This window comes from Thamnophis sirtalis, unplaced genomic scaffold, assembly GCF_051295495.1.
Source record: "Thamnophis sirtalis isolate CommonGarterSnake01/CBP01778 unplaced genomic scaffold, rThaSir2_p1.2 scaffold_2, whole genome shotgun sequence".
NCBI classification, from domain to species: domain Eukaryota; kingdom Metazoa; phylum Chordata; class Lepidosauria; order Squamata; family Natricidae; genus Thamnophis; species Thamnophis sirtalis.
The window spans coordinates 45,601,295-45,625,338 of record NW_028261382.1 but is presented as its reverse complement, the minus strand read 5'-3'; the positions used below and the strand labels follow the sequence as shown (position 1 = coordinate 45,625,338).

Here is a 24,044-nt window from a genome sequence, read left to right as displayed (position 1 = left end):
AAGTATTCTATTCTTTCTATTTTATTATTATTCTATTCTCCTATTCCATTCAATTACATTCCATATATTCTACTGCATATTCTATTCTATTCAATCTATTCTATTAATTATTCTATTATTTTCTATTCTATTCTAAATGTCTATTCTATTCAATATTAATTATGCTATTATTTTCTATTCTATTCTAAATCTCTATTCTATTCAATCTATTCTATTAATTATTCTATTATTTTCTATTCTATTCTAAATCTCTATTCTATTCAATCTATTAATTATGCTATTATTTTCTATTCTATTCTAAATCTCTATTCTATTCAATCTATTCTATTAATTATTCTATTATTTTCTATTCTATTCTAAATCTCTATTCAATCTATTCTGTTAATTATTCTGTTCTATTCAGTTGGCCGGCGCACAAGGATTCTGGGAGTTGAAATAAACTTGCAAGATTCATTTTTCTCGCCATGTACATGTATACATTCAGACTATACTGTGTTCATATGTGGGTAATATGCGTAATTTAGTATTTATTTTGTCATGTTTTTGTAGTGTAAATTGGAGGTGGTGATCCTTTTGAGAACTGTATGCAAAGAAATTTCATTTTATTATATGCCGATTAATGCAGGGGTCACCAACTGGTGGCCCATGGAGCACTGGTGGTGTGTGAGAAATTGTTGGTGGTCTGCAGAAAAATTAATTGCGTTTTTATATTGCACTAAATCAGGGGTCCTCAAACTACGGCCCCTGGGACGGATATGTGCAATGAACGATTGTGTTGCTGCAGAGAGTCTCCCCCTTCGGGGTCTTTTTGTGGGGATTGGGGGGGGGCAGAAATTTTGACTTGGGGTCTGCTTCAGCCTCCTGGTGGGGGGCTTTGGGCGAAGGCTGGGGGGAAGCAACGCTGGTGGTGAAGAGCCGGAGGGCCTCGTTCCAGTGGGACTGCATCACGGCCTGGAACTGGCTGACCATCTCAGCCCACTGAGCCTCCAGGCGCCGGTACCTGGCATTGCAACTCCCGCAGGTCTTCCCTCTGCTTGGAAATCTACTTATACCTGCTATCCCATACATGTTTGACAAACTAATAAATAAAATAAAATGTGTGCAACTCTTGAGTCAAAATTCCGCCTCCCCCAGCCTGCTCTTTCCCTTCGGTTTTTCAAGGCCTTTCCATCCAGTGCTACCAAATTCCCAACTCCTGGACTGTGGCCACCATGGAGTTGGTGGGAGAGGCAAATCAAACGGAAGCCCACAAACTTTAGAAAAGTTAGCTTTATTCGCGATATCGCTATCATGGCAATCCTCCCCTTTCTGAAGGTGATTCAGAGAGAACGGCAGACGTCAGGAGGGCTCGTTGGGAAGGGGGGAGAGGAGGGAAGACCCAGGCCCCTCCACCCACCCCCTCTCACCCGCCCTGCAGCCTTAACTTTGCCAAAAATGAGCATCGGCGTGAGTCAGCTCCAGCAATTCCCGCTCGAGGATGTCGGCGTCCTCGGAAAAGCGTTCGCAGAAGGAACGGATCAGCCCCACGGCGCTGGATTCGTACTGAGTCAGTCGGACTTTGCCGCCTGGGCAAGGAAGGGGAGAGCAAGAAAACCAGTCAGCCGGCAGAAAATTGCAAAATTTATTCTGTCCCCAATTCTATGATTAAGATTATAATCAATCCCCCCTCAAATCATCCTTTCTCCTTGGTTGTGGACTCTAGAAACGTATCCGGGGACCATGTTTAATGCGAATAGCAATAGCACGTAGACTTATATATCGCTTCATAGTGCTTTTACAGCCCTCTCTAAGCGGTTGACAGAGTCAGCGTCTTGCCCCCATTAATTTGGGTCCTGATTTTACCGACCTCGGAAGGACGGAAAACTAAGTTAACCTTGAGCCCATTAGGATCAAACTGTTGGCAATGTGCAGTTAGCTTGCAGTACTAATCACTGGGAAGGAAGGGAGGGAGGGAGGGAGGGAGGGCAATAGCACTTAAACATATACTGCTTTATAGTGCTTTTACAGCCCTCTCTAAGCGGTTTATAGAGTCAGCCTCTTGCCCGCAACAATCTGGGTCCTCATTTGACCCACTTCAGAAGGATGGAAGGCTGAGTCAACCTTGAGCCTGGTTGCATTTGAATTGCCAAATTGCAGGCAGCCAGCAGGCAGCAGAAGTAGTCTGCAGTACCACACACTTGACCACTGTGCCACTGGGAAGGTCACAACTGGCAATCAACACACACACACATACACGATGCTGTGACCGTCGCAAATGCGAGCCAAGTGGCTGAATTGCAATCCGGTGTCCCTTCCTTGAACGGAGACCAGCTCTAAATCCTTTTACACCGGAAATCTCTGGAAAATCCTGGGAAGAGCTCAGAGGTTGTGCATACCGAGTGAAATCGGTGACGTTGGACCCCCCCGAGAAATGATAAAAACCAGGTTAAGACCTCGGCCTCCTTACCCTCCAGACGGGTGTTGGCTTGGACGAAGAGCTTCCGTGCTTCCTTGCGCAAAAGCACCGTCTTGCGTAGGCTTAGGAAGCGTTCCGGTTTGTCGTCCGTCACGGCTGAATAGGCTTCGTAAAGCTTTCGGCCCCCTTCCACGTCGGCAGTCGATTTCAGGATCTGTAAAGAAAGGGGGGGGGGGGGGGAATCTTGCTAAAATTACCGTATTTCCCCGAGAATAGGAGAGGGTCTTATTTTCTTTTGATGCCCAAAATAAGCGCTTGGCCTTATTTTCAGGGAGGTCTTATTATTTTTGAGGTGTAGGAGGCCCTTTAACCTCGGCCCGTGGATCAGCTGATCCAGAGAAGGCTGGAGACGCCGTCTCTGTTTCTGGCACACTCTAGCCAGTCCTAGCGTCCCTGGGCTCGCCGCTCTTTTTGTGACCGCCACTAAGAGAAAGGGCGTAGTAGCTAGGGTTTGCAGTGTTGTGGTCCGTCGGCGGCCTGTGGAGCTGACAGCAGAGTCGGACAGCGAGGAGGTTGGGAAGGAACATGGGCCAGTCTTTGAGTCTGGGGAAGGCTCGGACAAGGGTTCCGCGTCAGAGGCAGAGAGAGGGCCAGGGCCATCTGGTCGTTAAGTGCTGCCTCCGGAGCCTGACATCAGCGAGGCGGAAGAACAGTGGAGCCTTTTCCCTGCATGCGCATGTGAAGAGCTTCCAGAAGGCAAGAACAAGTAAGACAGAAAGGGCGACTCGGGCGTGAGGCTTGGAGATGATTGGCCCCACTGTAAAGCATCAAAGAGCAGCAAACGGACATGAGCCCTTCCAGGAAGCAACTTTGTTCGTTCTAGTCGGTTCAAACTCTGAGAAGCTCTGTTTTGACTCTGTGCTCTCTTTGGCCTTGAAAAACTAATTGGCAACACGAGGTCTCTGGCAGCGTATCAAGGGAGACAAAGGTGGGTGCTTAATCAGCATTACCTTGAAAGACTGTGACAGACAACTGTCAGACTCTTCGGCAGACTGTTTGTGAATCATTATGGGCTGTAAATGACCATAATTCACACCCATTTAAATAAAAAGAGGGTTTTGGGGAGGAAGCGTGTGATTTATGCTTTATCAGGAAGCCTAGGTTAGAACACGGCGGGAGCAGCCTCCATGACGCCCTTTGGCGGGGATGGCAGGTGCGTGTTTTTAATTTGTTTTGATAGCCTCCCACCAGCAAAAAATGGGGTACGGGGGTGCCACGCACAGCCCCCCCACCCACTCCCGAGTTCCATTTTAGCTAGCAAAGGTAGTTTTGCTGCTCCTTTGCTGTTTCCAGGCTCCTGTGGGCCAGACCTTTTTATTATTTTTATTCTCTTATATACAGTAACGGTTCCACCACAAAACCGCGTTCGACTAAAGCGCGCTCGACGAAACCGCGTACCTGACGTCATCACAGCGCGACAAAAAAAGCATGCTGTGAGCGGTAAAGCTAAAATTAACGCGTAAACCTAAACCTAACCCCCCCAAACCTAACCCTAAACCTAACCCTAACCCTTACCTTAACGTGAATCGGCTTGCTTTAAAAGTGCTTTTTAAAGCGCCCTTTTTTCTCCGCGGTCGTTGTTGTCGCGCTGCTGATGATGTCAGCGACGCGCTTTAATCGGGCGCGCTTTAGTGGACCGCGGTTTTGTCGTGCCACGACAGTAACAGGTATACATTCAGATAGTTATTGTTCTTATTTATCTTGATCACTTTTACATATTTGTTTTTCCATATAAAAAGTTAAAACATACATTCTGCGTTGCTTTTCTTACCCTCCCATACACTTACTTTGTATTATCACCACCCTGTTTTTTTTCTTTTCACCCTCCCTCCCTTCTCTTTCTCCCTTCCTCCTCTCCTTTCTTTTTCCTACTTCCCTTACCTCTCCCGTGCTCCTCTCTTCCTCTCCCCCCTCCTACCCTCTCTCCTTCTCTTTCTATCCCTTCCCTCCTTCCTCTCCTTTCCTTCTCTCCCCTTTCTTCTCCTCTCCTCTCTTCCTTTCCTTTTCTGTTGTTGCGGTTATCTCTTTTCTACTCTGAATTAGTGTATTTTCGGGGTGGTATTCCCGCAAACCCTGTTATAATTTACACTTATTCTTTCCCATTCCCTTTTCTTCATTATCATGTCCTATTTTTCCCCCTCTATATCTCATTCTTGAAGATATATATTAATACTTTCTTTTCTATGTTCCGCCTTCTTCCACCTTTTCTGCGGGCTAGATCTAAGCTCTCCCCGTAGGCTGTATGTTAATGTTTAATGTTAATGTTTAATAAATTTATATGCCGCCCAATCCCGAAGGACTCCGGGCGGCTTACATAAAAACAATTTAAAAATACTAAAAAAATTTAAAAAATAGAATGACAGGGAAGTTAAAAGACACAACATGCACTCAACCTTAGTGGGGCTGGACCTCATTCAAGAGGTCAACAGCCCCAGGCCTGCCGGAATAGCCAAGTCTTAATAGACTTTCGGAAGGCTGAGAGAGTGCGGAGGGTCCGGATCTCTGTGGGTAGATCGTTCCATAGGGCCGGGGCAGCTACAGAGAAGGCCCTCCCCTGAGGGGCCGCCAGACGACATTGTCTACTTGACGGCACCCAGAGAAGGCCCACCCTGTGAGATCTTATCGGACGCTGGGAGGTATGTGGCAGAAGACGGTCTCGTAGATATCCAGGTCCTAAGCCATGTAGGGCTTTAAAGGTGATAACCAGCACCTTGAAGCGCGTTCGGAGACCGATCGGGAGCCAGTGCAGCTCGCGGGAGATGGGTGTAATATGGGTGTATCTCGGTACACCCAATATCGCTTGCGCGGCTGCATTCTGGACCAGTTGTAGTCTCCGAACACTTTTCAGGGGCAGCCCCATGTAGAGCGCCCCAGGGCCTTCAGTTTGACACCCCCTGCTCTAGACCAAACTGGCTCCCTTCTTTCACAATTCGGAGCGGAGTTCCCATGGCTAAGGGAGGGAAGACACCCCCTCACTTACTTGCAGCTTCCGGAGAAAACTTTCCAGAGCTGGTTTTCCCACGGAGGTGATCTTGGTGCGGTCCAGCAAGACAGCCGCGTCGGGTTTCCCGTCCATCCCCGTGGTGTGGTGCAGGGACACCAGGCCCTCGCCAGCCTCCAGCAGCACTCTTAAAATCACAAAGCGGGCTTGCATGTGGGCCTGGGGGAGAAATGAGGGGATGTCAGGAAGGGAAACAGGAGTCTAGAAAGTAGAATCGGCGTGCTATTTCCAAGAGAGCCAAGCAAAATTCCAGGTTTTCTTTAGGAGTTCAATGTTGCCAATCAACTCCCAGAATTCCCCCGTCAGCAGGCTTTAAGATGGGTGGAGTTCAACTCCCAGAATTCCCCAACCAGCATGCTTTTAACATGGGTGGACTTCAACTCCCAAGATTCCCCAGCCAGCAGACTTTTATATGGGTGGACTTCAATTCCCAGAATTCCCCATCCAACATGCTTTTAACTTGGGTGTACTTCCACTCCCAGAATTCCTCAGCCAGTACAGGCAGGGGAAGGAGGAATAATTATAACTCAGTAAATGTGTGTGTGGAAATAAGCTCCCAGAATTCTCCAGCCAGCATGCTTTAAGATGGGTAACTTCAATTCCCAGAATTCCCCAGTCAGCAGGCTTTAAGATGGGTGGAGTTCAATTCCCAGAATTCCCCAACCAGCATGGTTTTAACGTGGGTGGACTTCAACTCCCAAGATTCCCCCGCCAGCAGACTTTTAGAGGGGTGGACTTCAACTCCCAGAATTCCCCAATCAGCAAGCTTTAAGATGGGTGAACTTTGACTCCCAGAACTCCCCAGCCAGTAAGGGCAGGGGAAGGAAGAATAATCATAACTCAGTAAATGATAAAGCCAACGTTGGACAAAATGTCAATAGAAATAATTATATATAATAAGTAAAAAAAAACCAATATAAACCAAAATGCGACTTATCGTATTGTCAATAATTTAGTAAGTGTCCTAAAAACATGGATATATTTTGTGCTTACTTTGTGCCATTATGTTTCACTCATTTATAGATAAATATAAGAGTGATATTATTCAATCCCGAAACACCTTGGTGCTTTCGGTTTGGGTGCAAAAATAATACTCACAAATAAAGAAAACATAAAGTTAATAAGAAACTATTATTAGTGAAGGTTTTTGAGGGTTAGTTAAGGCTTCCCCAGTTAGGCTGGCCAGGGAATTCTGGGAGTTGAAGCCCACTTATCTTCAAGCTGCAAAGGTTGAGAAAACTGCATTACATTATTATCATTATCATCATCATCATGTAGTAATAATAAAGCCAATATTTCTGTCTTTTGCAAATGGGGCATAATGAAACACCAAGGAAATACAGTTCCAAAATTAGATCCTTACCTGGCGCCAGCTACCAGATTCGGGGGTATAGAATTCCAGAGCCAGAAGTCCTGCCCGCACCATATTTAGCCAATTAATATAGATCACATTTTCAGCATCTTCCCCTTTCAGTTCAAAGATCCTGACAAAGCCAAAAACAAAATGAACACTCCAGTTAAGAGAGGAAAAAATACGATAAATGCAAAGATATTTCTATTTTATCTTATTTTTTTGAAATCAATAAAAACGTCCCCAAAGTTATTATTTTCATTCCATATAACTATCATTCATAATCCTTATTACTTTTATATAAGATGCTTATTGTTATTGCTTTTCCTGCTAATTACTTTGTTATTGCTATAGTACGGTTATATAGGCTAACAATTTGTAAGATTTAGTACTTCAATGGTTTTAAAATTCTTTCCGCCTGTTTCCACAAAGGGTGGGAAATTAACACTGCTGGATGATATTTAGTCAACATTCAACTAGGGAAGATATTATGGATAAAAGGTAAAGGTTCCCCCCGCATGTATGTGCTAGCTGTTCCTGACTCTAGGGGGCGATGCTCATCTCAGTTTCAAAGCCGAAGAGCCAGCGCTGTCCGAAGACGTCTCCGGGGTCATGTGGCCGGCAAGACTAAATGCCGAAGGCGGATGGAACGCTTCTACCTTCCCATCAAAGGTGGCTCCTATTTTTCTACTTGCATTTTTTACATGCTTTCGAACTGCTAGGTTGGCAGAAGCTGGGACAAGTCACGGGAGTTCACTCCGTTACATGACGTTAGGGGTTCGAACCGCCGACCTTTCTGATCGACAAGCTTAGCTTCTTAGCCACTGAGCCACCGTGTCCCTTATATTATAGGTACGGGTAGTATATTTAATGACTCTTCAGAGTTACAAGAGCAGTGGAAAAAGTGACAGATGACCATTTTTCACACTTACGACTGTTGCAGCATGCGACCAAAATGGGAGACCCTTGGCAACTGACACATATTTAGGACAATTCTAGTGTCCTGTGGTCATGTGACCCGCTTTTACGACCTTCTGACCGGCAGTCAATGGGGAATCCAGATTCACTTAACAGCCGTGTTACTAACTTAAGAACTGCAGTGATTCACTTAACAACTGTGGCAAGAAAGGTCGTAAAACGGAAGCAAAAACTCACACAACTAATGTGTCACTTAACCACAGAGGGTTTGGGCTCGACGGTGGTCGTAGGTTGAAACTACCCAATCTGCCTCTTTCTGGGCTGCAATTCAGATTTCCCGCCGCTAAGAAGGTACCCCCTCGTTCTCCCTCCTCCCCCAAGCCTGTCACGGCTCACCGGAGAACATCCTTGTTCAAGCAGAGGTAGAGACCCACGCATTCTGCCCGGCACTCTTCGTAACTCGAGGCCACGCTGGAGAATTTGCTGTCCCAAGTCTCGCCCCCTTGGTACCAACTCCGAATCTGGACGGGGTTGGGGTGAGCAGAGAACATCATGATGGAAGGTTCATCTGTTATTCTAAGTCACTGTCCCCCCAAAACTTTGTTCTTCCTAAGCCAAAACCAATACAGGTAGCCCTGGGTTTGCAGTTCATTTAGTGACTGTTCCAAGTTACGACGGAGCTGAAACAAGCGGCCGAGGACCGTTTTTTTCACACTGATGGCTGTCGCAACACCTCCCTGGTTATGGGATCAAAATTTGGACGCCTGGCAACTAATGTTCTGACCGAGGCTTCCCAAGAACCTGAAGCCAACTCCTGGTCCCAACAAAAAAACCCTTTTGTTAATTGACTGTGAATTCTGCTCCTTCACCTCCAGCAAAGTCTTTCAAGGGAGGATTTACGGTCACAGACCTTATCTGGCTTGGAGAGCTGCCAGGCCCAGATCTGCAAAACTTGGCCAGGAGTCTCGGAGAGTCACGAACCAATTAAGCGAATTAATGGTCTCCTGCAAACTCCACTCCCCTTTCGCTCCTCTTTTATTTTCTCTGGGAGGGGCCATTCACCGTCCATGCATAGCCTTACTCCCAAGTCTCCCCTTGTTCCTTAGCTGTTCCCTTCATCTGGGGACTCTGTGCATGCGCACACTGGAAACAGGCTCCAGCTGTTCTTCTGCCTCACTGATGTCTGACTCTGAAGGCAGCTGATAACTGTCAGACGGCCCTGGCCCCCTCTCTGCCTCCAACACAGAGCCCTCCTCAGAGCCTTCCCCAGATTCCAGGACTGGCCCAGGTTCCTCCCCAACCCTCCTCACTGTCTGAATCTGCTGTCAGCTCTGCTGGCCGCTGGCGGGCCACAGCTGATTCGTACTTATTGTGCCAGTCACGCGATCGCCTTTTGCGAACTACCCAGGACAGATGTGATATCCACTTAAACCCCTCTGTCCATCCTCACCAATTCTCCCGTCTCCGGGTTGATCACGGCAGACTTGTCAAAGTTGAAAGCCCCCGAATCGTCCTACGTAGGAAGAGAGGGAGGGAAAAAAGCTGTTGAAATCCCAAGTCCCGTGCAAAATTAATGTCGAAGCAATATTGTCGCAGAAAAAAATAACTGGGAAATGGAGGACCCACAGAGATTTACAGATGTGGCATCTAAACACCTGGAAGATATCCAGCCCTGAGGCTAAAAATACTAGAAAAGCAAATGGCAGCAGGTTTTGGGTCTGGCTAGTCTAAAGAAAAGAATTAGGGGTGACATGATTGCAGTATTCCAGTATTGGAGTGGCTGCCCCAAAGAAGAGGGGATCAACCTATTCTCCAAAGCACCAGAAAGCAGGACGAGAAACAATGGATGGAGACTAATCAAGGAGAGAAGCAACATGGAATTAAGGAGAAACTTCCTAACAGTGAGGACAATTAATCAGTGGAACTGCTTGCCACCAGAAGTTGTAGGTGCTCCATCACTGGAGGTTTTTAAGAAAAGATTGGACAGTCATTTGTCTTGAGATGGTATAGGTTCTCCTGCTTGAGCAGGGGGCTGGACTAGAAGACCTCCAAGGTCCCTTCCAGCTCTATTCTACTCTTCTTTCCCCTTATTCTATTCTATTCTTCTTTCCTCTTATTCTATTCTATTCTTTCCTCTTAGTCTATTCTTCTTTCTCCTTATTCTATTCTATTCTTCTTTCCTCTTATTCTATTCTATTCCATTCTTCTTTCCCCTTATTCTATTCTTCTTTCCTCTTATTCTATTCTTCTTTCCTCTTATTCTATTCTTCTTTCCCCTTATTCTATTCTATTCTTCTTTCCCCTTATTCTATTCTATTCTTCTTTTCCTTATTCTATTCTATTCCATTCTTCTTTCCCCTTATTCTATTCTTCTTTCCTCTTATTCTATTCTATTCTTCTTTCCCCTTATTCTATTCTATTCTTCTTTCCCCTTATTCTATTCTATTCTTCTTTCCCATTATTATATTCTATTCTTCTTTTCCTTATTCTATTCTTCTTTCCTTCTATTCTATCTATTCTTCTTTCCTTTTTCCTTATTCTATTCTTCTTTCCTTCTATCTATTCTATTCTTCTTTCCTATTCTCTTCCTTCCTCTTATTCTATTCTTCTTTCCTCTTATTCTATTCTATTCTTCTTTCCTCTTATTCTATTCTATTCTATTCTATTCTTCTTTCCTTCTGTTCTATTCCATTGTAGCTTTGCAGTCTGGATAGGTCTTACCTGAACAAACAGCTTCCCGCTGCCATGACCAAGAAGTTCGTGGAGGCCAACTTGGACTTCGAAAGAAGGTCCTTTCCACTGGATGTAGAGATCCTGCAAAAGACACCGTTGAGGTTAGTAGTAGGTTGGACTAGAAGACCTTCAAGATCCCTTCCAACTCTGTCATTCCTCTCTAGATCGAAAGGACTGGTTTTTGTTACGCCCTGCGGCTTTTCTTTAAATGACTTGTCATTCAAGTTTTCCCCCCTCCCACCAGGTCCCGCTTTCCTCCATCATGTCCTCCGAGAGAGAGAGACACACACACACACACACACACACACACACACACACACACACACAGAAGCCGTACTTTGTCCTCTTCTGCCAGGAAAGTCAGTTTCTCCTTTTGGGTGGCGTAAGCAACCGCCAGCACGTTCCCCAGCGAGACGTTCTTGAATCCTTCTGTCTGGCGGATGTCATCATCTGTGGAGGAGGAGGAGGAAGAAGAGGTGGACTACAGTTCCCATCATCCCTGGGGCCAACAGAAGCCGGGCTGGATGAGAGCAGAGAAAGGGGTCATATATTTTTTTTCTGCCCCAAGTCCAGATATTAAAGCACAATGGCTGGAGAATTCTGGGAGTGGGACTTGACGTTTAGTACTGTAAGGAGCCTCAGACCGCTCCTGAGTAAAGGAGTGGAACATCTGCCACTTTGAACTGAGGTAACGGAATGTGAGGCAATTGGCAGTTGGAACAGAGTTCTTTTCAGGTGGGGAGGGGGAGTAGAATGTCTAACTCCTTAGCATCAGAGCGTGTTAATATAAGGCAACTGGCAGTTGGAACAGAATTCTTTTCAGGTGGGGAGGGGGAGTGGAACCTCTTAGTATCAGAGCATATTAATTACTGTATAAGAAATACTAATGATCTGATAGCCATTTCGAAAAATCATTTCTTAGTGAGCACCAAGAAGCCAAGAGGAACATAGGTGCCAAATTTCAAGTTTGTAGGCTTTACAGTTCTGAAGATTTCGTGATGAGTGAGTGGTATTTGGCTTTTATATATATAGATGACTAGCCATTTCTATAACACCAAATCTTTCTAATCAACAAAACGAAAATCAAAGTTCTTTTTTTCCTTCTTCACAAGCGTAAATTCCAGAAATGATAACCAAATAAGAACATATTTTCTTCTTTAAATGAAATATTCAATTTAACCATTCCTGCTTTATCTTTCTCGCTATGAAAATACATTTCTATTTGCACCTAGTCATCTTTGTGAACTGTCCCCCATTTTTATTTACAAAATGTATTGTATTGTTTCAATTTTTTTTGGCCTTACTGAAGAGGGGGGACCTTTTTTTCCTTCCTTCCTTCCTTCCTTCCTTCCTTCCTTCCTTTTCACCCCCCCCCTTTTCCTCAAAGTACTAAACTTTTTAAAAACACAAACAAGAAAAAGCATTTCTTCCTTTTAAATCAAAACTTTCTAATGCATCTTATTCTTCGACTTTGCCGTGCAAGCTTTAAACTTCAATATTGGATTTAGTTGCCTCCCTCCAAAATACCTTTATAGAATGTTTTATCTTGTACTGTGCTTGGAGAAGTTGGAAGTCAATGGCCACTTTTCTTTTCTCTCCCCCCTTGTATCTCACATGCCCCTTTTCTTGTTCCCTGTTCTGCCCTTAATTTCCTATATTCTTTTGGTTCTTATATTTTATACAATACAATAAAACCGGTGGAGGAAAGCTATGGCAACTCTAGACAGCATCCTAAAAAGAAGAGACATCACCCTGACAATAAAGGTGCATATAGTCAAGGCGATGGTTTCCCCAGTTGCAACGGATGGCTGTGAAAGTTGGGACCACAAGGAAGGCTGAGCGCCAAAGAATGGAGGCCTTTGAACTCTGGTGCTGGAGAAGACTCCTGCATTGAGTCCCTTGGACTGCAAGGCCATCCAACCTGTCAGTCCTAGAGGAGATCCACCCTGGCTGCTCTTTAGAAGGCTGGATCCTGAAGGGGAAACTCAAAGACTTTGTTCCACCTAATGAGAAGGAAGAAGAGAAGAGAGAGAGAGCCTCATGCTGGGAATGATGGAGGGCAAAAGAAGAAGAAGCGGATGCCAGAGAAGGAGCGGGCTGGATGGAGTCGCTGAAGCAGTAGGCGTGAGCTTAAATGGACTCCAGAGGAGGGTAGAGGACAGGAAGGCCTGGAGGAACGTGGTCCATGGTGTTGCGATGGGTCGGACACGACTTCGCAACTAACAACAACATGCAATTAAAAATAAAAAATGTAAAGAATAAGAGAAACACTGCTGTAATGAAAAATCCAAATATCCGCACAGCCTTACAATTTGGGATATTGATGCCGGCAGGAATCCCACTTCCTGCAAAAGTCAGCACATCGAGGGAAGTGAAGTCCGGCTTCAGGAAGTGGTCCTTCTCAAAGGCGCGGGGCCAAGGCAGCTCTTCCAGGAGGTGTTCGGCCTGGGACACCAGCTGTGCGAACTTGGCGCTCATCGCTTTGTTCACCACAGCCACAAAACCTGAAAAAGACAAGACGTCAGAGGAACAAAAGACCAGAGGAGCTTCTCGCATCTTGCAAATTCTCTGGGCTGGATTCGTATTCGCGTCACTCGAGCGGGGAGAATCGAGGCTCGGCTGATGTGTGGGAAACGGAAGCATAGCTCTGGGCGCAAGCCACGTTTCTTCCTCACTCAAAGGGGTTTTCTATGAGGACAGGGCAAACTGGTTCCTTGACTGTCTCCAATCTTCCTCCTTCGAGTCCACATAAAGTGCTGGATTCAAAGATTCCCACATCTCAAAGAGAAAGTACCTTCAAACTCTCCGCGGGATCCGTATGGGTCTCGGTAGCTCTCGATAAAACCAATGTAGCTGTGGAGGCAAATGGAACAAGTATCAACAGACGTATACATACACGACAATTTTATTTTATTTTTTTCCCATAGTTTCATTTAATTTTTTTTTCATTTAATTTATTTTTTCATTTTGTTTAAATTTTGTTTCATTTAATTTATTTTTACATTTTGTTTAAATTTTGTTTCATTTAATTTATTTTTTCATTTTGTTTAAATTTTGTTTCATTTTATTTATTTCCTTTTTTTATTTCATTTCAATTTTTATTTCCTTTTCATTTCATCTTAATGGCATCTTGATTGAATTTCACTTCCCAATTTCAATTTTTAGTTCATTACCTTTTTTTTCATTTCGCTTTGCCTTTTTATTGAATTTTGTTTTTTAATTTCATTCCATTTTTTAAAAATTCCTTTCACTTCGATTGTTCTTTCATGGCATTTTTTTTTGTTTTAATTTCATTTTGCATGCATTTTTTGATTGGATTTCATTTTTTTTAACTTCATTCCATTTCTTAAATTCAATTTTAATTTAATTTTTATTCATCTTATTTTCAGGTCTGATAACGGCCGTCTATCCTATTACAGGTAGTCCTCAAGTTATGACTCCAATTGTGTCCAAGGTTTATGTTGGTAGGGTGAAACATTTGTTAAGCGAGTTTGTCCTATTTTACAACATTTCTTGCTGCAGTCAAGTGAATCATTACATTTGTTAAGTGAGTAACACAGTTAAGTGAATATGGGTTCCCATGGACTTTATCGTCGCAAGAGGGGATCACATGACCCTGGGATGCTGCATCCGTCATAAGTATGAACCAGTTACCAAGCATCTGAATTTTGATCATGTGACCATAGGGATGATGCAAGTGTGAAAAATGGTTAGTCACTTTTTTCAGTGCCGTCGCAACATTGAATGGTAACTAACTTAAGAAGTAATGATAAATTCACAAGCTGACATGAAATTTCGAGAATTAAGCAATTATCCCGTCTCATCCCAAGGAAGGACATCGATTTCTTTCCAAGGTCACCTAAGTTCAAAGCTCACCTTTCCACGATGGGACTTTTGTCGCGAATCCAGCAGCGAGACCCCTCTTTGTGGGCTGGGATGGAGCCTTGCCTGAAGCTGGTTGCGTAGTGCTCCAACATCTCCGTCTGAACGGGCCTGGCGGTATGTTGCTGGTGAGGAAACAGAGAGGCTGCTGGGAACTGCTTCTCTAAGTTAGACCTTTTAAGATGGGTGGACTTCAACTCCCAGAATGCTCAAGTCAGAATTGATGCTGTCTAGGGAATTCTGGGAGTTGAAGTCCACCCATCTTAAAGCAAGCTGGCTGGGGAATTCTGGGAGTTGAAGTTCATCCCTTTTAAAGCATGCTGGCTGGGGAATTCTGGGAGTTGAAGTCCACCCATCTTAAAGCATGCAGACTAGGGAATTCTGGGAGTTGAAGTTCATCCCTTTTAAAGCATGCTGACTGGGGGACTCTGGGAGTTGAAGTCCATCTCTTTTAAAACATGCTGGCTGGGGAATTTGGGGAGTTGAAGTCCACCCATCTTAAAGCATACTGGCTGGGGGATTCTGGGAGTTGAAGTTCATCCCTTTAAAAGCATGCTGGCTGGGGGATTCTGGGAGTTGAAGTCCATCCCTTTTAAAGCATACTAGCTGGGGGACTCTTTGGAGACCTGGTGGGTTTGCAGAAGGACACACAAGCTTACAAGATTGAGATCTTGAGACAGCTGCTAACCCAGATCATCAGAAAACCCATTCTGCTCGTCCCTTACCTGCGCTTTCTGCAAATTCTCCACAACCCTCTGCAGAATCGGACTGTAATCACCCCGCGTGACGGTAAACGTGCAACCCTCAAACTGGAATTGCTTCGTTTTGACCTTCATCTCATCAAGTTGGGGCTCTGAAAAAAGAGAGGCAGGATTCAGCATTTTAAAAGCGGCGTTGGCCGATGCAAGTCATCCTCGACTTGCGACGGTTCATTTGGCGACCACTGAAAGTTACAACCTCACAGGAAAAAAAGTGACTTTTTTTCCACACTTGTGACCTCTGTTGCAGCATGGCCACGATCACGGTTTTGACGTTTGGCAACTGACTCGCATTTATGATGGTGGCAGAGTCTCTTTTGCGATCTTCTGATCAGCAAAGTTAATGAGGCCAGGTTCACTTAACAACCGCTGTATATATATTATATGCCCAAATATGGGAGGAAACTCATTGCTTCAACAACAACAGTAAAAATATTGGGTTTCTGTCTGGATGATGTCTTGTGACGAGCCGATAGACAGAGAATGGAAGCAGTGAGCTTCCTCCCATATTTGGGCATACCAGGGGTTGTGACACTAATTACATACCTATTTCCCTGGCTCAGCTGATAAAGGAGGAGAGCCTGTGGCTTAGTGGTTAACACATCTGCCTAATATGTAATACAGCCCAGGTTCGAATCCCAGTAAGGGTATGGCTAGCTGATGAGAGCTAAATAGCTTGAAATAGATCTATACTAGTCTCCCTTTATTTATTTATCAGCACAAATAAAACATATATATATATATATATATATATATATATATATATATATATATATATATATATATATATATATATATATATATATATTCTTTGTTTAGGGGGTCACCATTAAACAAGAGGGAGAAGAAGGGGCGGAGGGACGCTCCAGCCATTACCATCCAGAAGGACTGAAGCCAGACGGACTTCGTAGCTGGTTTTTCCTCCAGTTTCTGTTTTAAAAAGCCGGGTGTTGTATGCGCTGATGTTCTACAGAGGAAAGAATAAAGCATTTGGAAAAACGTATTCATTTTTAACCCAGCACTATTCTATTTATAAATAACTCCATGGAGTGCACACCTAATACCCCTTCCTCCTCCTATTTTGCCCACAACAACCAGCCTGTGAGGTGGGTTGGACTGAGAGAGAGAGAGAGAGGGAAAGCCACTCAAATGGCTTTCATGCCTAAGGTTTCCAGTTTTTCATAAAACAGAATAGAATAACAAAAGTTGGAAGGGACCTTGGAGGTCTTCTAGTCCAACCTCCTGCTTAGGCAGGGTATCCTATCAAACAAATGGTTGTCCAAACTCTCCTTAAAAATTCCCAGTGTTGGAGCATTTTACAACTTCTGGTGGCAAGTTGTTCCATTGATTAACTGTTCTCACTGTCAGGAAATTCCTCCTTAGTTCTAAGTTGCTTCTCTCCTTGATTAGTTTCCACCCATTGCTTCTTGTCCTGCCTTCAGGTGCTTTGGAGAATAGCTTGACTCCCTCTTCTTTGTGGTGACGCCCGAGACATCGGAAGACTGCTATCGTGTCTCCCCTCGTCCTTCTTTTCATTAAACTAGACATACCCAGTTCCTGCAACCGTTCTTCATATGTTTTAGTCTCCAGTCCCCTAATCCTCTTGGTTGCTCTTCTCTGCACTCTTTCTAGACTCTCAACATCTGTTTTTACATCATGGCGACCAAAACTGGATGCCGTATTCCAAGTGTGGCCTTATAAAGTGGTATTAACACTTTACGGGATCTTGATTCCATCCCTCTGTTGATGCAGCCTAGAACTCCTACAGTACCTGAGAATCCAGGAATTTCTGAGCCAGCTTCGCATCTTCCATGGAACAATTTGCAGAGAAGTAGGTGGAAACCCCCTAAAGACAAGGAAGAAAGGGGACAGGTACCATGATAGTTCTAGGCGTGGATGTCGGAGCCCCCAAATGGCCAATCCCTCCCCCACCACCACCCCCTAGAAATGGGGCTGAGATGGGCCCAAGAACAATACCTCCCCACGGAGCCCTAAATGCCTCTGAAGAGGCTCCAGGGAGTACATTAGCTTCTCGCAGCTCTCCCACAAAGCTTCCATCTCTTCCGGGTTTTGCAAAAATGCCTGGCTCGCCCACACCAGTTTTTTCAGTTTTTCCTAGAAAAACAAAAGGAACAAAAGATAAAGTAAAAAGATAACAGTCAAGGTTGACTCAGCCTTCTGTCCTTCCGAGGTGGTAAAATGAGGACCCAGATTGTTGAGGGGGTAAGAGGTTGACTCTGTAAACCACTAAGAGAGGGCTGTAAAGCACTGTGAAGTGGCATATAAGTCTAAGGGCTATTGCTATTGCAATAGAATAGATTAGAATAGAATTCAATTCAATTCTTTATTGGCTATTTGTGATTGGACACACAAGGAATTTGTCTTTAGTGCTGATGCTTTCAGTGTACATAAGGAGGATAAAATACAGTCATATGTATTGAGTAGAGTAAAAAGATACCACACTTAGAGATAGTCATAGGTTACTAATAAGCAATCAAATTATACTAGGAAACAAATAAAAGCAATATAAATTTTAAAGATACAAGCAACATGGTTATAGTCATAAGTGGAAAGAAATAGGTACTAGGAAGGAAGAGAAGAATAATAGTAATACAGTTTTAGTAGATAATTTGACAGTGTTGTGGGGATTAGTTGTTTAGCAAGAGTGATGGCATTCAGGGATATAACTGTTCTTGTGTCTAGTTGTTCTGGTGTGTAGTGCTAAAAATAACAACAACAACAACAATAAAAAAACATAAAATATTATTACAAATAATAAAATATTATTAAAAACATAAAATATTATTAAAAAACATAAAATATTATTAAAAACATAAAATATTATTTAAAATAATAAAATATTATTTAAAATATTAAAATATTATTAAAAATAATAAAATATTATTAAAATAATAAAATAGTATAAAATAATAAAGTATTATAAAAATAATAAAAATATTATTGCTAAAAATCCAAATGAAAAGAATCAAAATAAATATGAACAGGGTGAAAAAGGAAGTTAAAAACAAAAGAAAAATAAAATAAAATTGAAACTAGAGCAAAACGAAAACAAAGGAACTCAAACCAACAATGGGAAAAAATGAAATGAAAAAGAAATAAAGATGAGGAAAGGAATAAGGAAAAGAAATAAAAAGGAGAATAAAACGAAAACTAAAAGAAAACCAAAATGACAACAAAAACTCAAACCAACAATGGAAAAAAATGAAATAAAATACAAATAAAGATGAGGAAAGGAATAAGGAAAAGAAATAAAAATGAAAATAAAATGAAAACTAAAATGACAACAAAAACTCAAACCAACAATGAATAAAAAATGAAATAAAATACAAATAGGGATGAGGAAAGGAACTATGAAAGAGAATAAAAATGAAAACTAAAAGAAAACCAAAGCAAGAAGAAAATAACGCAAAATTCATGAGGGAAAACCTGAAATAAAATACAAACAAAGACGAGGAAAGAAATAATTAAAGGAAATAAAAATGAAAATAAAATGAAAACTAGAAGAAAGCTAAACTGAAAGTGAGGAAAAATATCAAAATAATATATATATATCAAGAAATCAAAGTAAACAGAAAAAAACAGGGGAGGGTAACAAAATAAAAATGAAAATAAAGAAATGGACCTGAGGGGGAAAAAAATGACAATAAACATCAATGTAAAAAATGTTCAAGGCCCAAGAGGGGGTGGAGCCACTGTCAAGACTCCGCCCCTCCACCAACCCCTCCCCAATGAGGCCCAAGGAGCTTTCCAATTGGCTGAAGGGCAGAAGTTAAAAAGCTGATCCCACCCAATAGTCTTCCGTTTGGCGCTTACCTTGGGAAGGCTAGGGACAAATTTGGTGTCACCGAAGGACTTGTAGTTGCCCATATTGGCGTAAATGGCCGCCGTGTAAACCAGAAGTGCCTGCAAGGGAGAATTCCATTTTATTTGCCTTCATTTTTACAAAACCAGAGTTTAATCTTTTACAAAAGTGCTGTTCTGACCTAAGCTTTCCCAGCAGCATGGGTCCTCGTCCCGATAAACCCCTTTTATTTAATTTACAGTGAATTCCTCTCCCGCAAAGTCTTTCCTCTCCCACAGCCTTTCAAGGTAGTTCGCAATTACCGACCTTGATCAGGCTTGGAGAGTGGCCAGGCCGATATCTTTCAGACACTGCAAGAACACAGGAATGAACTAATTGCCTCCTGCAAACTCCACTCCCCTTGCGCTCTTCTTTTATTGCCCATGGGAGGGGCCATTCACCGTCCACCTGTGGCCTTACTTCCTGTTCTTTAGCTGTTCCCTTCCTTGGGCAACTCTGCACATGCGCACACTGGGAAGAGGCTCCAGCTGTTCTTCTGCCTCACTGATGCCTGACTCCGAAGGCAGCTGATAACTGTCGGACGGCCCTGGCCCCCTCTCTGCCTCTGACAGAGACCTCCTCCGAGCCTTCCCCAGATTCCAGGACTGGCCCATCTTCCTCCACAACCCTCCTCACTGTCCGAATCTGCCACTGGCGGGCCACAACCAGAGCCCTCTTGCTCATCAGAATGGCTGCCATGGTGCTAGGCCTTGCTGAGCTCCAAGGACCAGAATACAGAGCCCTCATCAGAGCCTTCCCCAGACTCCAGGACTGGCCCATGTTCCACACAACCTCCTCACTGCCCGAATCTGCTACCAGGCCATAACAAGTGTGGTCAACAGAGCAGGAAAAGAAAGAAAAACAATCTCCTCAGTACTTCACCACAAAATTGGGTCCAGCGCTCTTCAGTATCTCTTCATAAATGATTTAGATGAGGGGATGGAAGGGAAATTCATCAAATTTCCAGATGACAACTAAGCTGGCAGGAATAACCAACACCTCAGAAGATAAATTCAGGATCCAAGAGGATCTTGACAAAACTTGAACAACGGGCTCTATCCAATCAAATGAAATTTAACGTGGAGAAAAAGAAGATTTTCGATTTAGGCAAGAAAAACCAAAAGAACAAGTACAGCTAAGGCAAAGACTCTCTCAAAAACAGTAATTGCGAGAGGGATCTTGGAATCCTAGTGGAACAATCACTTAAATATGAGCCAGCCGTGCGCAGCCACCACCAAAAAAAGCAAATACGATCCTCGGTTGCACAAACAGAGGCGTAGAATCAGAATGTGGCATTAGTAGCGTTTTATTAAAATGTAGTAAGGCCACACCTGGAATACGGCATCCAGGTTTGGTCACCGCATTACAAAAAAGAAGTTGAGACTTGGGGGGGGGAAAAGTGCAAAGAAGAGCAATGAAGATGATTAACGGTCTGGAGACAAAAACCTATGAGGGATGGTTGCAGGATTTGGGCTTGACTAATCTAAAGAAAAAGATGACATGGCCGCAGTATTTCAGTATTTGAGGAGATGCCACAAAGAGGAAGGGGTCAAATTATTCTCCAAAGCACCAGAAGGCAAGATAAGAAACAACGGATGGAAACTAATCAAGGAGAGAAGCATCCTAGAAAATAAGGAGAAATTTCCTGATAGTGAGGACAATTAACCAGTGGAACTGCTTGCCTCCAGAAGTTGTTGATGCTCCATCACTGAAGGTTTTTAAGAAGAGATTGGACAGTCACTTGTCTGAAATGGTATAGGGTCTCCTGCTTGAGCAGGGGGTTGGACTAGAGGACCTCCAAGGCCCCTTCCAGGTCTATTCCGATTGACTGACTTGATTAAGAGTGAGAACAATTAACCAGAGGAACGGCTTGCCGCGAGAAGTTGTGGGTCTCCGTCACTGGAGGCTTTTAAGAAGAGATTGGACAGACAATTGTCTGAGATGGTACAGGGTCTCCTGCTTGAGTAGGGGGTTGGACTAGAGGACCTCCAAGGCCCCTCCTGGCTCCATTTTGATTGATCGATTACCTGATATTCTTCATCTGTGATGCCGAGCGAACGGGCCACCTCTTGTAACTGATTCGTGTCCTGAGTTCGGAAGATGCGGGAGAGGAGGACGTAAATGGTGGGAGATTCCGGGGACGTTTGTAACAGGACCACCAGTCCCCCATACCAACAAGCCCGTGACAGGTAATGAGCATAGAGTTTCTCTTCCGCGGACAACAGCTCAAAAGCTTCGGCACAATCCAACGTCGCGATCCCAATGTCGTTGGGTAAAACATAATGGGAGTCCACCATGATGCCAACCTGGACAAGGGAGAAACCGAGATTTGATACTCATGGTATGTACTTGGTTATTATTATAAAGATAAAAGAGAGACAGTTTGGTCTAGTGGTTAAGGCGCCAGGTTGGAACTGGGAGATGGTGAGTTCTAGTCTCCCTTTAGGCATGAAAACCGGATGGGTGACTTTGAGCCAATCACCAGGAGATGGTGAGTTCTAGTCCTGGCTTAGGCATTGAAAGCCAGCTGGGTGATCTTAGGCCAGTCCCTCCCTCCAATCCATTCCACCTCACAGGGTTGTTGTGGGGGGGAAAACAGGGAGAGGAGAATGCCTTGGATATGTTCACCGCCTGGAGTTATTTATTAATAAAATAAAAGTCAGGATACAAATCTACAAATAAAAGAAGGGGAAGGAGGAAGGAGAAATAGGAAGAGAGCAATAAGGAAAACTAAAAAGGAAGGAAGGAAGGAAGGAAGGATAGGAAGGGAGCAATAAAAGGAAAGCTAGGGAAGGAAGGAAGGAAGGAAGGAAGGGAGGATAAGAAGGGAGCAATAAAAGGAAAGCTAGGGAAGGAAGGAAGGAAGGAAGGAAGGAAGGATAGGAAGGGAGCAATAAAAGGAAAGCTAGGGAAGGAAGGAAGGAAGGAAGGGAGGGAGGGAGGATAAGAAGGGAGCAATAAAAGGAAAGCTAGGGAAGGAAGTAAGGAAGGAAGGATAGGAAAAGAGCAATAAAAGGAAAGCTAGGGAAGGAAGGAAGGAGAAATAGGAAGAGAGCAATAAGGAAAACTAAAAAGGAAGGAAGGAAGGAAGGAAGGAAGAATAGGAAGGGAGCAATAAAAGGAAAGCTAGGGAAGGAAGGAAGGAAGGAAGGAAGGAAGGAGAAATAGGAAGGGAGCAATAAGGAAAACTAAAAAGGAAGGAAGGAAGGAAGGAAGGATAGGAAGGGAGCAATAAAAGGAAAGCTAAGGAAGGAAGGAAGGAGAAATAGGAAGGGAGCAATAAGGAAAACTAAAAAGGAAGGAAGGAAGGATAGGAAGGGAGCAATAAAAGGAAAGCTAAGGAAGGAAGGAAGGAGAAATAGGAAGGGAGCAATAAGGAAAACTAAAAAGGAAGGAAGGAAGGATAGGAAGGGAGCAATAAAAGGAAAGCTAGGGAAGGAAGGAAGGAAGGAAGGAAGGGAGGATAAGAAGGGAGCAATAAAAGGAAAGCTAGGGAAGGAAGGAAGGAAGGAAGGAAGGAAGGAAGGATAGGAAGGGAGCAATAAAAGGAAAGCTAGGGAAGGAAGGAAGGAAGGAAGGGAGGGAGGGAGGATAAGAAGGGAGCAATAAAAGGAAAGCTAGGGAAGGAAGTAAGGAAGGAAGGATAGGAAAAGAGCAATAAAAGGAAAGCTAGGGAAGGAAGGAAGGAGAAATAGGAAGAGAGCAATAAGGAAAACTAAAAAGGAAGGAAGGAAGGAAGGAAGGAAGAATAGGAAGGGAGCAATAAAAGGAAAGCTAGGGAAGGAAGGAAGGAAGGAAGGAAGGAAGGAAGGAAGGAAGGAAGGAAGGAAGGGCTTCCAAACACATTCCTAATACCTCAGATTCTTCCTGAATTCAAGCAGCAACTGCCAGATATAAAATCTGTTGCTTTAAACCTGAAAAAGAAGGGGGGGAAAAAACCCCATGTTTTAATATTCCAACTTTTTCCTGCAGAGGGGCAGTTTTCATGGCTTTCCAGGGGCCTGGTCGAGCCCTGCTTTGTATAACAGTTACTCAAAATCCTCCCTGGGATTCTCCGTCACCCAGGTGACATCCATGGTTGTCCCAAAGGTCCTTTTTTTTCCCCCAAGAGGCAACTGGACTTCCTTGCTTTTTCTTGGAAGACGTTTTGCTTCTCACCCAGGAACCTTCTGCAGCTCTGACTTGCATGGTGGGGACTTGGGGTCAGAGCCGAAGAAGCTTCTTTGGGGGAGAAGCAAAACGCCTTCAAAGAAAAGAAAAAAAAAACCAGAAAGTCAGCTTGGAAAAGAAAAAAAACATCTTTGGGACAAAGTCCTTTCCTTCCCTCCCAGCCAGCCATTTCCTGATTAGGGGTTGGGAAAGGAGCCATTAACAGATTAACAGAAGGGACCTTGTAGGTCATCTAGTCCACCACCACCCCTCCAGCCAAGCAAGGAAATTGCCTTTCAAGCACGGCTGGGGAAAAAAACCCTTGCCCATCCTAAATTGTGCTCCCCAAGATTCAGAGGCAACCAGCTTTCTCTGCGGTTAAATCCCACCTTCCTTTGAAAAGCATGAGGACCAGAAACTTGCTTTTTTTAAAAACTGGAGCCAGAGGGGTTCCAGGCGACCGCCCTCCTGAAATCTCCCAGCGGCTTCGAGGATGCCCCCGATGCAGGCTGAGGTCAGACCCGGATGGGTGTACACGCGTGCTGCCGTTCCCACGAGTCTCCCTTGCACCCGTGTCCACGTGACCTCCCGCTCCGCTCGGTTTCCTCCTCACCTGCAGCAGAGCTCGCCTTCCAACTTCCTGCCACGCCCCCTTCTCGGTTTGTCCATTCGGCGGGGCGGTCGGGCGGGCACGCCCCACCCCCCGGGCATATCCAGCCAATGAGAGGCTGATAGCTGCGTTGCTGGGAGACCGAAGGTCCGCCTTTCTCTTTTTTTCATTTTTGGCTCGATTCTTTCTTGCTTGCTAGCTGTTTTTTATCTGATTCTTTTTATCTTGTTTTCTCTCTCTCTCCGTCCTCCACTCCTTCCTTCGTTCCTTTTTTCTTCTTCCTTCCATCCGATTCTCTCCTTCATTCCTTCCTCTTTGTGTCTTT

At 44.0% G+C, this 24,044-nt stretch overlaps 1 protein-coding gene across 1 annotated transcript; it reads right to left on the bottom strand.

The window, feature by feature from the left end:
* Positions 1 to 1,251: 1,251 nt before the first annotated feature.
* DPP3 (dipeptidyl peptidase 3) lies at positions 1,252 to 23,753 on the bottom strand. The gene is made up of 19 exons (XM_087705284.1): positions 23,723 to 23,753; positions 22,816 to 22,874; positions 20,988 to 21,266; positions 18,933 to 19,022; positions 17,076 to 17,213; positions 16,870 to 16,944; positions 15,975 to 16,065; positions 15,066 to 15,193; positions 14,335 to 14,465; positions 13,253 to 13,311; positions 12,768 to 12,962; positions 10,796 to 10,908; positions 10,447 to 10,539; positions 9,176 to 9,238; positions 8,122 to 8,246; positions 6,820 to 6,940; positions 5,436 to 5,615; positions 2,447 to 2,609; positions 1,252 to 1,565 (listed from the first exon to the last, which is right to left on the bottom strand). The coding sequence occupies exons 3-19, from the start codon at positions 21,255 to 21,257 to the stop codon at positions 1,420 to 1,422; spliced, it is 2,181 nt and encodes a 726-aa protein (XP_087561410.1). The 5' UTR covers positions 21,258 to 21,266; positions 22,816 to 22,874; positions 23,723 to 23,753; the 3' UTR covers positions 1,252 to 1,419.
* Positions 23,754 to 24,044: the final 291 nt, after the last annotated feature.